The sequence below is a fragment of the Cladophialophora bantiana genome, assembly GCF_000835475.1.
Source record: "Cladophialophora bantiana CBS 173.52 unplaced genomic scaffold supercont1.1, whole genome shotgun sequence".
Lineage (NCBI taxonomy): Eukaryota > Fungi > Ascomycota > Eurotiomycetes > Chaetothyriales > Herpotrichiellaceae > Cladophialophora > Cladophialophora bantiana.
The window spans coordinates 207133-222560 of NW_015971575.1; the positions used below are offsets into that span (position 1 = coordinate 207133).

Sequence of the window (15428 nt, forward strand, 5' to 3'; positions counted from 1 at the left end):
ACTTTAAATCGCGGCCCATAGACTTACCCTGGTGCTTGGTCGGGGAATTCATCCTGAGGGTATGCCTCTCACCTTGTCTTGCCCTGTCCAAGTTCCGCGCAGGGATGAACACAGTTGCGACACCCGAGCGAAATTTCGACTCAGCGTCACCCCCGGGTATCGCACTGTCAGATGGTTCTACCTAATGTTTGTGTCTTCGACTGCTAACGCCGCGCAACATCCAGTGGTGATTTTGGAGGCCGTTGGTACAAGGGCCAGACACACACCAGAGGTAACACACATGGACTCGTGATGTACCCATTGCTTGTAGATGCTCAGTTGCCTAGCTTCGATCACCCACATTATCAACAAACCCAAGGCGGGCTAGACGCCCTTCCACGCCCACCAGCCTCGGCCGGTCAAAATGAAGTTCCTTTGTACACACTCGAGGTTTCGCTACAGCTAGGGTCTGTGGGAAGAATACACTACATGAGATAGAAGTTGCAGGGTCTTCTCCACGGGTCCATCGGGTTAGCTAAGTCGGGAATCAGTCCCTCAGCCGTTCCCACTCCGGCAATGCGTCGAGGGCCATCGCCAAGAGCTTCTTCCAAGACGAAATTTGTGAGAGATGGCCCCTGCGAAAATGACGAGCATCTGGGCGACACATCTTTGAGCTACTGGGCGACATGCAAGAAGTATGCTTCGAGTTTCGGGGCCCTGGAGGACATTTCACTTTGTGCCATGGCGGTGGCCGTAATAGATGATTCGAAGCTTCCTCCCGATATCTCGCCGAGATCGAGTTGGCTACTGGTCAAACAACTGGTCGCCCTGAGCAAGTCGTTGACTTCAATACCGGCTCTTCGGAAATCGGCCGTGTTGATCCTCACAGCGACGCCGAACTTTGGGGAGACTCTTAGCAGAATATGGGTTGACGGAGAGCAATTAGCCCGATCGGGACATTGTTGCTCCTTTTGTTCTATCAAGTACAGAGCCTCGGCCCTCTTGGCACAGAGTCCAAAAGTACGCAATGTTCGAAGGGTTTGGAGCAGCATGAATGACCGAGAGGGCCGTGAAAGGCGGTGTTTGACACAAATCGGCTTATACATGTTTGCAGGTTGCAATGTCCGGGAACCCCTTTGATGGAGCTACTCAAGACTATGCTCGGCAGGAACAAGGTTGAGGCAATAGCTGTGGATGGATACCATCTCTCGGCTTCATCAGTATATACGACACGTCGACCGCCAAATATACAGCTCAGCTTAGCCGGCTTGGCGCGTAAGGTGCGGAGGCTTTGACAAAGGAGCATCCAAACGAATGATAGAAACCCGGGGAGGAGATTGATCTTCCGGCGTCTGGTGCACGAAACCCAAGCGCGGCACCAATAGCTTCCTTGAATTCCATACTACACGATTGATGCTTTTCCTTGGATATCGGATCTCGCCAGAGACATGTCCCGGGCGGACGTAGGAGTGATAGCGATAATTCGCGACTTCTTTGTACAAGCTTAAAATCGTATAGACGAAGTTGCATACGATGGTTGATGTAAGTTTGAAGTGCCTGATCTCGGAGAGGAATGCCACGCACATGATTCGCGAGTGATGGTGATCCCATAAGGTTGCAGAATAACTCCGAGCTATCAGCATCGGGGTCGAGAAACACGTTGCGAAACAAGGCAGGGGTAGCCTCATGATGAGTCTTCTTGTCGACCTGCCGGCCAGTCCTGAGATCTTCTCAATTGAGGTCTCCCATAATATTTTCCATGATTTCAAGTGGAAGTCCTTTCCATTTGTGAGCTTTCCCGGGGCGCTCTGTCCGCGTCGATGACTGGTTGTGAAACTGCACAAGATCAGACAGAGGGCAACCGACCTGGCGCAAAAAGGCTGTGTGTTTTTTTGTCGTAGACTCTAGTGAGATGGCTGCTGTGATTCGAATGGATGCAAAGGGAGGATGATTGGGGAAGGAGAGATGGTGGTTTTGGAGGTGGATGAGTGGTATCTGACATCTTCGGGAACGTCAGTGGTGTCGTGAGCTTGTCGGAATCTTGCACTTTGTGTACTAGCTCCCAGGGTGGCTTCGACCTCGATCCTCCTCTTGAGTCCTCTATACCTTGGGGATCGTCGGTGGACGTGGATGACTGTCAAATGTGGAATACGCGAACGAGAGAAAGGGCCCGTCCAGACACGCAAATCAAAGGCGAACATTGACACTAGGGCGGTGATGCCAGATGTGTGCCTGATGAGACGTTAAATTCTCCCCTGGGCGCTAGTGAATAGAGATGTGTCTAGATGGTAAAGGCTGAAGTGAAGACAGACGTGAACAGGGAGAATTGAAGACAAAGAAGCAGGTAGCCTTGATGTCTGGTCATGCCACCGGCAGGGGCCTTCGGTCAGCGTCAAATACAAAGATTTGTATGGAAAAGGTGGTGGAAATGTACGTTGCTCAAAGTTATCTGCTCTGTGAAGCTCCGATAGCATCGGTTCTATTTCCCAATGGCCTCTGTGACATGTGCCCAGCCACCCATCCTCGAAATCCCTTCAATTGAATATCATGTCATCTCAAAATCACTTTTTATGGGACGCCTGGCGCCCGAACGCAAGGTATAATCACAGTCCCGGCAGCCGCCTCTGTGAAGAAGCATCCTCTAGACACAGGAAAAGGTTCTGCGCTCATGAAGGAGGCGGCCCTTTGCCCTGCCCCTGATGCTGATCCAACAACAGATGCGGCTTGATGAAGTCCTCATCCAACTGGCGGAACCATGCAGTATGGTCCGCCGCTGCACCCCGTAATAGATTCCTTATCGAACTACTTGCACCCGCCAGTGGCGTCGATGATCTTTCTGGCTGGGTGCCTGCTGTGCCCATATCTCCTTGGTCTGCACCCAAGGGGTCACTGTCTCCGTTGTTGAGAATAATATCTGGAGCGGAGCGCACGCGTGTGTCATGAGCTCCGGGAGAGATCGACAAGGGAGACTGTTTCCTCCGGGGTGCCGCAGGAGGGAGGTCAAGTTCTGCCGCATCTTCGTCGTCATCGGACGTTGAGCCACTGTTGCTACCGTTGCCGGCCAGTAGTTTTCCTTGCTGGGCGGCAATTTCGCGATCACGCTGGGAGATGGCGGAGTTTTTGCGCTGGCTTCCGCCATGAAGTGGCGGAGAGCGGCCGTTGCTGCTACTGTAACCTCGGTCGGTGCGAGCGTGTGAGGCTGGGCCGTTTGGTTTTGCTTCGCGACCATTGCCCACGTAGTCGAGGCCAATCGCCGATGGGCGCGGGTTATGGCCAAAACCAGTGCCAGAACGCTTGTAGTACGTGCCACCATTGGCGGTCTCAATATCGAACTCATCGTCTGAGTCAATCTCTTCGACCACACCCGTGCGGATGCCCAGGATCTCGAGCATGCGTGCCGTCGTGCCGCCGAAAATGATGACCGTCAAAACCACCACCACGAGGACAGTGGCCCGGAGTGCGGGGCCATTCTTGCCTTGTAGCCCAGCGGCTAGGGCCACACCGACGGCACCTCGTAAGCCAGCCCAGAACAACATGACCTGGTAGTGCCAGGGAAGTTCTTCGGCCACGTCTCGACCACGGCGTTTGGCCCGCAGTCGAATGATGTAGTTGATCGCCTTGGAAAGCGGGAACACTGCTAGCCACCGTGCGCCACAGATGCCAACCACGGTAACGAGGATGAACAAGGGTTTGAAAACTAGATCTGTCTCAGTAAATAAAGTGAGTCCAAGGTAGATGAAGATGAAGTTCTCCGACAGCTGGGCAGTGATCTGGAAGACGAATTTCGTGGTCAACTGAGTCCTTCGGGACATGTTGTAGTATGCGTAATGTTTGAGAGTGATCCCGCAGAATAAGAGTGAGACAATGCCTGGTGTAATGATCTCAGTGTACTGTATCAAGACTAGAATAAGGAAAACGAGACATACCTGACATGTGGACGCCATTGGAGAAAAAGTAGCTCGCATATGCAATCAGAACGATTAGACAGCTCTCGATCTTGGGGAACCTGCGGACAAGCGTATACTTCAAGGCGAGGGCAGTCCCGATGCCCACGACCACCCCAATCACCAGACTGGTGAAGAAGACGAGTAAGAAGATGCCGATGGCCTCAAACAGGCTGATGATATTCAAGTTCCCAGCTGCTCCCTCCCTGTATCGCTGGGCAGTCTCAAACAGGACGATGGCGATGGCATCATTGAGAATGGATTCGCCAAAGATGACGGTATAGAGTTTGGGTTCGACCTTGTATATGTTGAAGATAGCGAGGATAGTGACGGGATCGGTGGCGGAGAGGGTGGCGCCGACAGAAATGGCTTCGACCCAGGTGATGGTCAAGCCGTCGAAGGGAATCCGCGTCCACAGCCAGAGTATCAAGCCCAAGGACACGGCCGAGATGAAGGTGCCAGCGAATGCAAAGGTCAGAATCGTGCCAATATTGCGGAAGAAGTTTGCCTGTGACCCCCTTTAGCTGATACTCGACATAGGCGCAGATCGGGTCTCTTTGCAAGGAACCCTACCTGGTGTAATTCGTAGCCCGAGGCGAGGATGATGGGCGGGAGAAGGAGGTTGAAGAAGAACTGGTAATCGAAGCTGACGGTGTCTTGTATCGCGGTCCCCGGTGTTATACGTATAATCAGTCCAACGACCATGCCTGCACCTGCGGTCAGCGGCGGACGAGTGTGTCGGGGATTTGGTGCGTACCAGCAAATATAGATATGACGGTTTCATGGACGGCCTGTATTCTCTTCTGCTGCAAGATGTAGCTCGTAAAGAGCGCCGCAATGAGCAGCATGATCAGAATAAAGAGTGCCCATGATGAAAAGATCTCTTTCTGGCCAGCTTCGGGAGGGTCTGTCTCGAGCATCAATCAGTGAGCGGTCGAAAGGGCACCGTGAACAAAAGCAGCGCATGCAGCGTACCATCTGGATCGACGTCTTCAACCTGGCGACCTGTGTCGGAGAATCAGTGTCATGTCACGGTCTCGGAAGGGTTGGCCAGGAGAGGACTGCTGCGTACGGAGAAGACTCAACGTCGCGCCCACCAGAGTTGACGCCATGTTGGCGCAGATGTCAAACTAGGGATCATTCGAGAGGGCGCGGCCCGGGCGCAAACATGGGTAATGATGGGAAACTGAAAGGCAGGAATGACACAGTATTGACAGGCAGGGAGAAGCAGGCTGCGATGTATTTGGTGATGGTGGTGGGAGGCTGGGGACGACAAGCGCAGGCGCAGGCACAGTTCCAAAGGCAAATCTGTACAGACTCCAGATGCGCAGGTACTCGGTAACTATTACGCACAAGCTGCGCACTACTCCTCAGGACCACGAGTACATAATAACGGGATACCGCCACTGGGCGAGTGGGTAACTGGTTCTCCCCTTCTCTGTATTCCGTCCATAGTGCCCGCTCGCTTCTTCCTCCTCCACGCGCTGCTTTTTTCCATACCGTCATTGGCCGAATGTCCTGCTCCTCGTGTCTTTCATCCCTGCCGTCGATGCCGTCCTCGCCGTCTCATTTTCTGCAAGACAACGCTCCGCGTCCCCTCAAGACAAAGACCCATGGTATACATCGAACACGAAGATGCACGGCTCAAGTATTTCCATTTTACAAGGAATGCTAGTAATCTCACAGCTACACCCAGAACTGAGTTTCCTGAGCACCAAATCCCTTCTCACAGTGCCCTCTCTCTCCACCATCCCAAAGCCATGCATGCATGATGCCGGTGACATCCCAATCCCTCTGCTGTTGAGAACTATAGACCGGATTATCGCGCCATTTCCCATTGCCAGATGCACGCTTTATACCAAATCCACCCCCTCCATGACCGCTTTTCTCGTCTCCGGTTTATCTCGTTATGGTACAGTACGACATCCATCTATCATTCCGCTCCGCTGGCAGCCCCGCTCGTAGTGCCATTCGTCGCAATCCCATTACTGCTCGTCCCCAATGTCAGTCTTAGCTTTGTCCCGCCAGCTGGTGCCACGGATCCCCGAGGTGTTCCCGCGCTCGAAGCCGCGGCTGTGGAATCGCCATCCAGAAGTCCTCTATCCCCAAGGCTGGGGTTGTCTGCAATCTGTCTGGCAATCATCTCGTTGCAGTGATTCTATAACATGTCGTTAGTTGCGCGTTTCGGAACAATTGGGGATCAAAGCCTTACCTCAATGGCAATTGCATCGTTGTACAACATGCTGCCGTCCTCATTATACGTCTTCGCGTTCTTCGCCAAGAGCGCAATGTCATTTTGGAAATCTTTGAGGCTGGAGTACTGGTGGCCGTTGATACGTTTCTCAATCATGTCCATGGCGATGGGTTCCGTAATGAAGCTGTAGTAATCGGGGTACACTTTCTTTGGGGGAAGTTCTAGGAACGGTCCGATGATCAATCTTGTCGGCGGTTCGTCGTCGCTCTCATCTTCCGACTGCTGCTCTGAATCCGAGTCAGGTACTTCTAGAGCTTTGATGGACCCAAAGACAGCCTTGAGAGCTTTTTGTAACGCAGATCGCTCAGTGCTACTCAGCGGGTCGATGGCCGGCTTGTTGAGTTGCTTTCCTCTCTTGCGCTTCGTCGCTGGTGTCTCGTCCTCAATGTCCTCAGCCTTGCGCTTCTGCCCCGCTGACTTCCGTCCAGGACCCTTTTTCTTCGGTGGGGGCTCCTCTTCAGAACTCTCGCGTTCGGGTTCGGGTGAAGACGCAATGCCTGCTGCTTCTCGTTCACGTTTGAGCTTGTTGCTGCGTCTTTTCTCGATCCTGGCCTGTTTGCGTTTGGCCGCCTCGCCAATCGAATCGTCCGAGTCGTCAACAGCGGCAAGCCACTGTTCTTCAGTTAACCCGTCGTCATATTTGACTTGGGTTTTGACGCGGGCGCCGCGACCAGTGTACTCCTCTACCTCTTCTTGAACTGGATTGTCCTCAGCCACGTAGATGTCCGGAAGTTCACTTTCCTCCATTAACCGGGCAAGTGGTCGGCCTGGCCCATACTGGTCATGCTCCTCCCGCTCCTTATCCATCTTTTTGAATAAGACCAACTCATCTTCTGTTCGGGCCATGATCTCATTCAGGTCGTCGTCGTCCATCTCCTCTTGGTCTCCAACTTGTTCGGCGGCTTCGGCGGCTTCAAGCAGGGTCTTTAGGAACGCCTCTCGCTCCTCGTTGGTGGATTTGTTGTCAAATTTACCCGCCTGAATGACCTTGCCGTCCATGTCCAGCTTGAACTGAGCGCGCTCCAGGATCTTCTCCTCGACGGAGTTAGAGCTAATGAGACGTAGAATACGCACTTCGTTCTTCTGTCCAATACGGTGAGCACGATCCTGAGCCTGCAAATCCTGGTGAGGATTCCAGTCTGAATCGTAGATAATAACAGTATCTGCAGTTTGAAGATTCAAGCCAAGACCACCGGCACGGGTCGAAAGGAGAAAGCAGAAATATGGCGATCCGGGTTCATTGAAGACCCGCAGCAGTTCAGATCGATCTTCAGCCTTGGTGGCGCCGTCAAGTCGGAGATATTGGATGCCGCGGTAACGCAAGAAGTCCTCCATGATATTCATTATCTGAGTCATCTGGAAGAACATCAACACACGATGACCAGTGGCGCGGAACTTGGGAAGGATTCTGTCGAGGAGCTCAAATTTACCGGCTGTTCTCCAGATGGAGTCATTAGTCCCTCTGCCGGGGTTCATCTGGTCTTCCACAGGCTCAAAGACATAAGGGTGATTACACAGTTTTCTCAGTTGCATCAACATATTGCTGAGACCGCGCATGCTGGTTTTGCCGCCTTTACCGTCAGCCACAGCAAGTCGATTGTGCGTCATCAGCTGCATATAAAGCTTGGTCTGGAGAGCTGAGAAGCGACATTTGATGACTCGCTCTTGCTTGTCAGGAAGGTCCTTCTCCACGTCTTTCTTGAGACGGCGAAGTAAGAAAGGGCGCAGAACCTTGTGCAGGCGGCGGATAATGAGGAGCTGCTCTTCTTCGCTCAACTCCATCTTGTCTTGTCCACCGGTGTTGGCGAAAGGTGTATTGAACCATTCGTCGAACGACTTGACTGATTTGAAGATGGTAGGCAAAACGAAATTGAGAAGGGCCCACAACTCGGGCAGGTTGTTTTGTAGTGGAGTACCGGTCAAGATCAGCCGGTATCTTGTTGTGTAATATTGGGTGATGGTGCTGCTCAATTTCGATTGAGAATTCTTCATACGGTGACCTTCATCGACGATCATGTGTACCCATTTGATCTTGCTCAAAATAGGGCGATCTTTGATGATGTATTCGTAGGTTGTGAGCAAGACCTGGAAGTTACCTTGTCGGATCCTCATTTGTTGCTGCTTCCTGCTGTTCGGAGGGCCTTTGTACACGATACGACTGACAGAAGGAGCCCATTTCTCAAATTCCAGATTCCAGTTGGTGAGTGTGCTTAGAGGAACAATGACCAAGAATGGGCCGGTCTGACGCTTCTTCTCAATCAAATAGGTGATCAAACTAATGGTTTGAATGGTCTTGCCCAAACCCATCTCGTCGGCCAAAATGCCATTCAGGTTGTTGTTGAACAGTGAAATCATCCACTGGAGACCTTTGAGCTGGTACTCTTTCAGAGTGCCTCCAACCAGAATTGAGGGCTGGACGTTGACCTCTTCCTTGATTCTATGAGCGACAGCATAGTAATCGACCTTGCCACGTCCTTCCTCATCTTCCGAGTCGCCCTCATCATCTTCTTCCTCCTCGAGGTACTTGTCTTCGCCCCATTTCTCTGCTGCACTTCTCTGTTGTTGTCTGACGGAGGCGGCAAGTTGCTTCAGGAAACCATCGGTCTGTTTGAGAAGATGTGTAATGCGAGAATCCTTGGCCTGGCCGAGGAGCTTCAGGTATGTCTCTTCGTCGTTCGCCTTCAATGCTTGCAAACGTTGCTTCGCAGTCCGTTCAATGCGCTTCTGTTCCTCACGTTCCATGTGTTGATGATGAGTGACCATCATCCGACCAAGCTTCTGAATACGCGAGCGCTGACTGATGGCATTGTTTTTGATATCTTGGGCATGGGCAACAATGGACTGCAGATGATTCGATTGCCGAGTCTTTTCCTTGTTCTCTCTGGCGTCGCGCTGCTGTTTCTCAAGTTTCTCAGTAATACGAGCTTCGCGAAGTGACTGCTTCTTCATCCGACGATGCATTGATCGGTTAGCTGTCATTGCCAGGTTGTCGTAGTAGAAGAGCTCTTGCTGAATTTCACGGCGAAAATCTCGCTGTTTCTGAAGTAGACATAGCTTTTTGTACTCGATTAACGCCTTTACTTTAAGGGAGTCGTCAGCAGAGGGTTCGACGGATTTGCTAGTGTCCCAAGATGCGATGTTCACAGGCAGTGCTGCCAATTCGGCCTTTCGAGCTTGAATGCGGTTGTACAGCAGCCGTTCTTGCTCCTCTCGAACCTGGTCCGAGTCAAGACCAATAGGGAGGATGCTAGGGATCTTCTGGCGCCTACTGCGCTGTGAATGGTCGGAGAAGCTAATCGCCTTGATGAGGAGATCGTAAGGCGACTGATAGGTTTCGAAGAAAGATTTAGCTCGAGCAACTTCGGTCGATGCGCCGTCGTCCTTCGCTTCCGCAACGCCATTCCCCACTTTATCCCCAGAGGGAATGCTGTCCGTGGGCGTGACTGCCTGTTGTCTCAAGGAGGGGAAAAGTTGTTGCTGTATCCTGGGGTGCAACGGCTGGTTCTTTGACAGGGTCTTGAAAGCGAAAATCTGGGTTCTCAGTAGATTCAGCTGTTCTGGTGTAAAGCTGCCGCTGGTCTGGGCGGCGGCACGCGGTGCCTGTGCCCCAGCAGATGATGCAGGATTGGGACCTGAGGTTGGGTTCGGCGCGGAGGAAATTGCCTCGTTCACCACCGCACCTGTCGAATCTTGCTGACCGTTGCTAGTCCCATTTGTTGTCGAGGTGTTGGCATTTCCGTTCACTTGTAGTCCGGCATGTTGGTTCGATTGTGGATGCTGCTGTTGTTGGGCAATCTGCATCCGAGCTTGGAGTTGAGCCTGTGCCTGCTTTTGAGCCTGCAACTTGCGATAATTCTGCTGTTGTTGGACAGCAGTGAGAAATCGATATGCTTTTAAGTACTCAGGATCGGTTTCGGGGACATTTTGTGCTTTCATGCGCTGGAATTTCTGTCGTCTGTGTTAGTTGTTGGCCACTGAAGGAATAATTGGGAGGCAGCGAGGGGGGTTGGAAAGCTTTTTGCGGAGTTGACATACCTGATAAACTTCCTGCACTTGAGCTTGAGAAAGGTTGGGGGGGAGGGAGGGAACATTGGCCTGCATCGCAGGCGCGGACTGAACAGAAGTCATGGTGACTTCTCAGTCGGTGCAGGATCACTGCAACGCTAGGCAGCTGCAGGTCAAGGCGAAGGGTGAAGGGCCTATCCGGGCATCTAATCAAGGTAGGTGCCGTTGTTTCCGACCGGCGCAGCCTCGTGAGGATGGATGAACGTGGCGCAGATCGCAGATGGGAGAGATTCGTGGTGAAGCAGTCCTGGGTGAGGCGAGGTTGGGCGGTTGAGGCGAGGGTGCCTGATTAAAGAGGGGACGAAGAGTCGGCCACTGCGTTCGGGCGCACTCCTCAGGCGGTGCTGCGAGTTGCCAGTGTTCAGTTGAGATGAAAAGAGATGGATGCGACGCGTTGATTGATGATTTTCCCGGCCGAGGGGCCTTCACGTCTTGGGGAGCGCAACGGAGAACAGATGTGACCCCCAAACGAGGTCTGCGGTCTGCAAGTAGTTTGCCAAGCGGGCGGCAAATCTTGGGTCTTTACAGGTCACGGGATTACAAATCACGTGGCGCGGCAAAGGCATCTCCCAGAAATACTTCATCTTGGAAAAGGGAAAGGTCTACTGGCCGTTTACACCGTGACCAAGGTACGGATCATTTGTACGGTTTCGAGGCAGATGGTAGGAGACTGATACTGGGTATGCTAGCAAAATGACCCAGTTATATGTCATACAACGCCGCTCCAATGCATTCTCCTCCTGGACTTGGCTCTAATTGTCTGTGGCAAGCAACTCCCATCATGGCCCCCCCCAGACCAACGCCAGACTCCGTCTAACAATCTAAGCGGCCTTCATGATCCCCTGTATACACGGTACTTCACGTAAGAACAGTGCGTTTTGCTGGTACAGGAGGGGGTGGTGGCTTCTTTGAGCGTGACGGAGGTGGGGGGGGCGGGGCAGCATTCTTCTTTCCAGTCAGAAGTGTCACTGATTCACTACCGTGAGAGGTTGCAGGGGATATAGATGGATCCCCGTAACCGCGGTCAGAGCCACTATTCGTGTAAGAGCCCGATTCATCTGCAAAGACATCCTGTTCGTCCACGCTTCGTAAATGTGATCGCGCCGTTCGAATCATCAAAGAATCACTGGGGACGCGTGAAATTCCAGGCCTGGTAGCTGGAGATAGATCTCTCACTGGATGAGAGTCATTGTACGTCGTGGCTCTGGCATAATTCGGGCGAGCTGGCGAATATTCGGACGTAGGTTGGTCGGTAAAGCGGCCGCTCCGAGTCGACTTGATAGTCGGCCGCACTTCGATCGCTGGCGGTGTTTCTTCTGCTGGCTCAACAGTCTGGGTGTATGACCGCACAGTATTTGATCTTGATCTAGGGTTAGGACGGTTACTACGATTTGATAGCTGGGATCTGCGCGGATTGAGTTAGATACGAGCCCCAATTGAGAGGAAGAATCTCGCTTACCTGGCAGGCCACTCGCTCCTCAGTTGCAACAGTGCTTCCCTGCACTTATCGTGATATGCCAGTTCAGCATCGAGGAACGCTGCAAGATCGGCAACACTCTCGGGATCCGAGTCACGGATTTCTTCCATTCGACGCTGAACATCGTCGGCAGATTCTTCATATTTGGCCTTCTGAGTCCGCAGTTCCTCTTCGACACGGAAATCTTCTTTCTTGGCCTTCTGCATCTTTGCTAGAGATGTATCATAGGCCAGTCGGCGCGTCTCGAGTCGCTTGCGAGCGGCCTGGTATTCTTTCAACTGAACCAAAGACCTCTCGAGAGATTCTAGCCAGGAAGTGGTGGCGCTTGTGATGTAGGTTTCCTGTGCGCGAGCCAACCGTTCTTGCGTTCGGCCAAACACTTGGGAGGTCAGCATCCAAGTTCAACTGTAGCACGGGCATACTCACTGTTGAGACATTGACCATATTCCGAATCCGTCTCAAAGTCTTCGCCGTGCGAAATCATGGTTCCGCCCATATACGCAATCGGAAGTGTTTTCTCTTTCCCCTCCACCTCGGACCGTTTTGAGATGGCTTTGATGTAGGCATTCATTGATCGCTGCATTTTCTCGAGGCCTGAAAAGTGTAGCCGTTAGCGCTCCTTTTTTTTTGTTTTTTCGTTTTTGGCTGCGATTGTGCAGCAGGAGGATGGTACACACCCTCCTGACGGAGGCCCATCTCCACCTCAAGGGCCTTGAAGTCGTCGGATACATTGGTCTTGACTTCCCCGCCCATGCGCTCTCCTGCCCATTGTTTGAAACGATCGAGTTTCTTGTTGACATTCATGATTGGCAATGTTGAATGACGACGCTTGTCGACAGTGTAAAGGGAGTGAGAGGAGAATGTAGTAGCGAGTGAGAGTGCTGATGTTGGGGTCGATAAGGGAAGGTGCTATGTTACGCGCTCTGCGTCGGTGGGAGCAAACGGAGGGATCGGATCGGACAGCGCGGTGGTCTAGTCTTGTAACTGGAATGCTGATCCAGAACTAGGGAAAGATGAGCAAGGGAAAGAAACGAAGTCCGACGGGGCGAGCAGCGTGAATGAGGTCAGAATATAGAGGGAGAGTCAACGACTGTCTGCGCTTACAGCGTGGAACAAAAGTCAGGCCCTACAAAGAGGAGGCCGTGTGTGTGGATGATGAATAAATCCCCCCGTTGCCAGTCTCGGTTCCAGTTACAGTCGTGGTTGCAGTGACGAGCGACGCGCACACATGCATCGGTCTTTTAGAGTTTCTGAACCCCTTCGAGTTCCACCGCGCAACCAGCGCACCACCAAGAGCAGCCAGGGCAGCGAGAACCACTGGTTCCCAACAGCTGCCCCTGACTTCAAACTCTTCTGCGGGGGATTCGCCAGAAGCTCCAGCGCTGCCAGTGACAGGTCGTGTCCATCTGAAACAATACGCCACCAACTGAAATCATCACTTGGCTTATCTACCGAGTACAGTACGAGTCCACTCTACCTCGTAAATGGTGCAGGGAAAAAAGAACCATCCAAAGCCAGGTTCGCCTTTGGCAGGGGCACAATTGCGGCATAATTTTAACAACCATACGGATTACCACGTTCCCGGCCTTTTCTCGCCGCCGAACGCCGTAAGCATTGTCATGCATATTGTTGGCATGTAAGCATGGACGTCCGTATGAATTCGGCCTCGTGACATACGTATTTCTGAAGAAGGGGTGCAACATTGACACGCCACAAGCCGCAGAGTACTCGGTACAGCTCGAGACTTGCAAAAGGGGGAGGGGTTCAGCTCCATCACATACTCGATTGTTTGACACCGCCATACTCTGGAAGTGATGGCATTCCCTCGTGCTGCTAAGACCCTGTAGAATTTTCCTGTCTTTCTCAACGGATCTTCATTGGGCACATGGAGCCCACGACCCCAAGCTACCTGGTTTCACTAGCTCCCGCTCAATAATAATGCTCCGACTGGCATTCTTTTGGCCGTCAGATCTTTGAGCCCTTTCACTTTCTGTGTTGCGTAGTGGTAGTGATGCGAATGCCATCAAGAGCCGTAACACAATCCACGCCATTTTCAGGAAGTCCCTCGTACAAACATCCACGTCTACTCCTTGGTCTTCTGGGTACCACGTAGCAAACCAGTCCTCCGGGCAGCAATAAGGCCGGCCTTTTGACCTTGGGCTGCGTATCGTGAAATGGTAGAAGCCTTGCCGATGTGCTGATGGTTACCACCACCGTGGGGATGGTCGACGGGGTTCATGGCAACACCACGAGTCTTGGGCCAAGAGTTGCGCTTGACAGCGAATTTGTGCTTTGCGCGGGAAGCCTCTGTGCCCAACTGTTAGCCAATTCCGACAGTCAAATAAACGATGGCCATGCACGTACTGAGCATTGGCTTGTCGGTACGTCCGCCACCAGCGACGATGCCGATCATGCCTCGAGCGGAACTGAGAACAACCTTCTTTGCACCACTGGGGAGCTTGACTCTAGTCTTGCCTTCATCTGGGTTGTGTCCGATCACAGTCACATAGTTGCCTGAAGTTCTTCCCAATGCGCCTCGGTCGCCAGTCTTCTCTTCCACATTCGAAACGACTGTTCCTTCGGGAACTGCACCTAATGGAAGAATGTTGCCAATATTCAAGGCTGCATTCTTTCCGGCGTAGATGAACTCTAGGGACACCGCGCAGTCAGCCAGTGCACCAGATTACGGATCCCAATTCCAAAAACAGCGGCTGGGGGAAACATACGACCGGTAAAGAGTCCCTCGTTGGCAATGAATGTTTCGGTCTTGAGGCCATATTTGTAGGGCGAGCGGAACTGGACACGGGCGAGGGGTGCCCCTCGACCCGGATCATGGATGATTTCAGTCACCACGCCACGAATGTATCCATGTCGCTCTGAATAGTCGAGCTGTCGAAATTTGGCGGCTCCTTTTCTCAACCTGGTATGACTGGCTGTTGCGGCACGTCAGTAAAGGATGAGGACTCAATTGAGCAAGTTTGCGGACGGAGAGAAGGGATTTTGGGAGAGATTGGGACGAGAAGGCACTGACTGAAGATGGATCCACGCCCTTTGCGCTGGTTCCGAATGACTCTACCCATGATGGCGTAGAGCTAGGAGGTAGTTGTCGACCGGAGGTGGTGGTTGAGAGTTCGAGATGAAGGGGATGGGCGCGGGTTTCGTTTGTGTGCGCCCTTGCAAAAATCTTGGCATCCAGTAACTGTTTGTACGGTGGGGAAGAGGCACCTTCACCGCAGGAAGTGCACTACTCTTTTTATGTACTAGTGCATCCTCAGGTGGCGTGTTAATTTTGCACGTGATAACTTGGCTGCCGCCCAGCCCGCCCAAGCCCGCCTCACCTCCAATTTGGAATCTGAAGTCTAGTCCGCAACCACCAACTTCAAGTTCATCTTACTTCGCCTGGTCGCACTGTTTTCCTCCACCTGTACTGGGTGCAGCTAGATTACTGAATTCCGCAAATGCCTTGGTGGTTTACGTAGTTCGTACCGCCTTCTTCTGACATTCAGATGATGCTCGGTAATATGGAGCTTACAGAGTCTTGCCAACCAAGGAGGCTCGTCGTATCATGATGTTCGTTCTGTTCGGCGGGGCGACATATGTCGAACAGAAGAGCTGTGGCTTGTGGTAAGTTCTTCCAAGCTTGAACATGCGCGGAGTAGATTGCGACTCTGCGATCCTGCTGTGCATTGACCAATGGGTGGGCGTGGTC

General features: G+C 52.5%; 5 protein-coding genes across 5 annotated transcripts; all 5 read right to left on the reverse strand.

The window, feature by feature from the left end:
* Positions 1-653: 653 nt before the first annotated feature.
* Positions 654-1085, reverse strand: Z519_00070 (uncharacterized protein; the record flags this gene model as incomplete). Its single annotated transcript, XM_016757830.1, has 1 exon — positions 654-1085. One exon carries the CDS (start codon positions 1083-1085, stop codon positions 654-656), a length of 432 nt encoding a protein of 143 aa, XP_016625079.1.
* A 1560-nt stretch (positions 1086-2645) lies between these two features.
* Positions 2646-5035, reverse strand: Z519_00071 (sodium/hydrogen exchanger 3; the record flags this gene model as incomplete). The annotated part of the gene is made up of 6 exons (XM_016757831.1): positions 2646-3847; positions 3906-4431; positions 4497-4630; positions 4681-4830; positions 4899-4928; positions 4996-5035. The coding sequence occupies 6 exons, from the start codon at positions 5033-5035 to the stop codon at positions 2646-2648; spliced, it is 2082 nt and encodes a 693-aa protein (XP_016625080.1).
* Positions 5036-5856: 821 nt separating this feature from the next.
* On the reverse strand, positions 5857-10305 carry Z519_00072 (uncharacterized protein; the record flags this gene model as incomplete). The annotated part of the gene is made up of 3 exons (XM_016757832.1): positions 5857-6081; positions 6136-10125; positions 10213-10305. The coding sequence occupies 3 exons, from the start codon at positions 10303-10305 to the stop codon at positions 5857-5859; spliced, it is 4308 nt and encodes a 1435-aa protein (XP_016625081.1).
* Positions 10306-11100: 795 nt separating this feature from the next.
* Positions 11101-12523, reverse strand: Z519_00073 (uncharacterized protein; the record flags this gene model as incomplete). Its single annotated transcript, XM_016757833.1, has 4 exons — positions 11101-11647; positions 11702-12098; positions 12146-12313; positions 12397-12523. 4 exons carry the CDS (start codon positions 12521-12523, stop codon positions 11101-11103), a joined length of 1239 nt encoding a protein of 412 aa, XP_016625082.1.
* A 1279-nt stretch (positions 12524-13802) lies between these two features.
* Positions 13803-14799, reverse strand: Z519_00074 (60S ribosomal protein L2-B; the record flags this gene model as incomplete). The annotated part of the gene is made up of 4 exons (XM_016757834.1): positions 13803-14026; positions 14084-14368; positions 14446-14652; positions 14751-14799. The coding sequence occupies 4 exons, from the start codon at positions 14797-14799 to the stop codon at positions 13803-13805; spliced, it is 765 nt and encodes a 254-aa protein (XP_016625083.1).
* Positions 14800-15428: the final 629 nt, after the last annotated feature.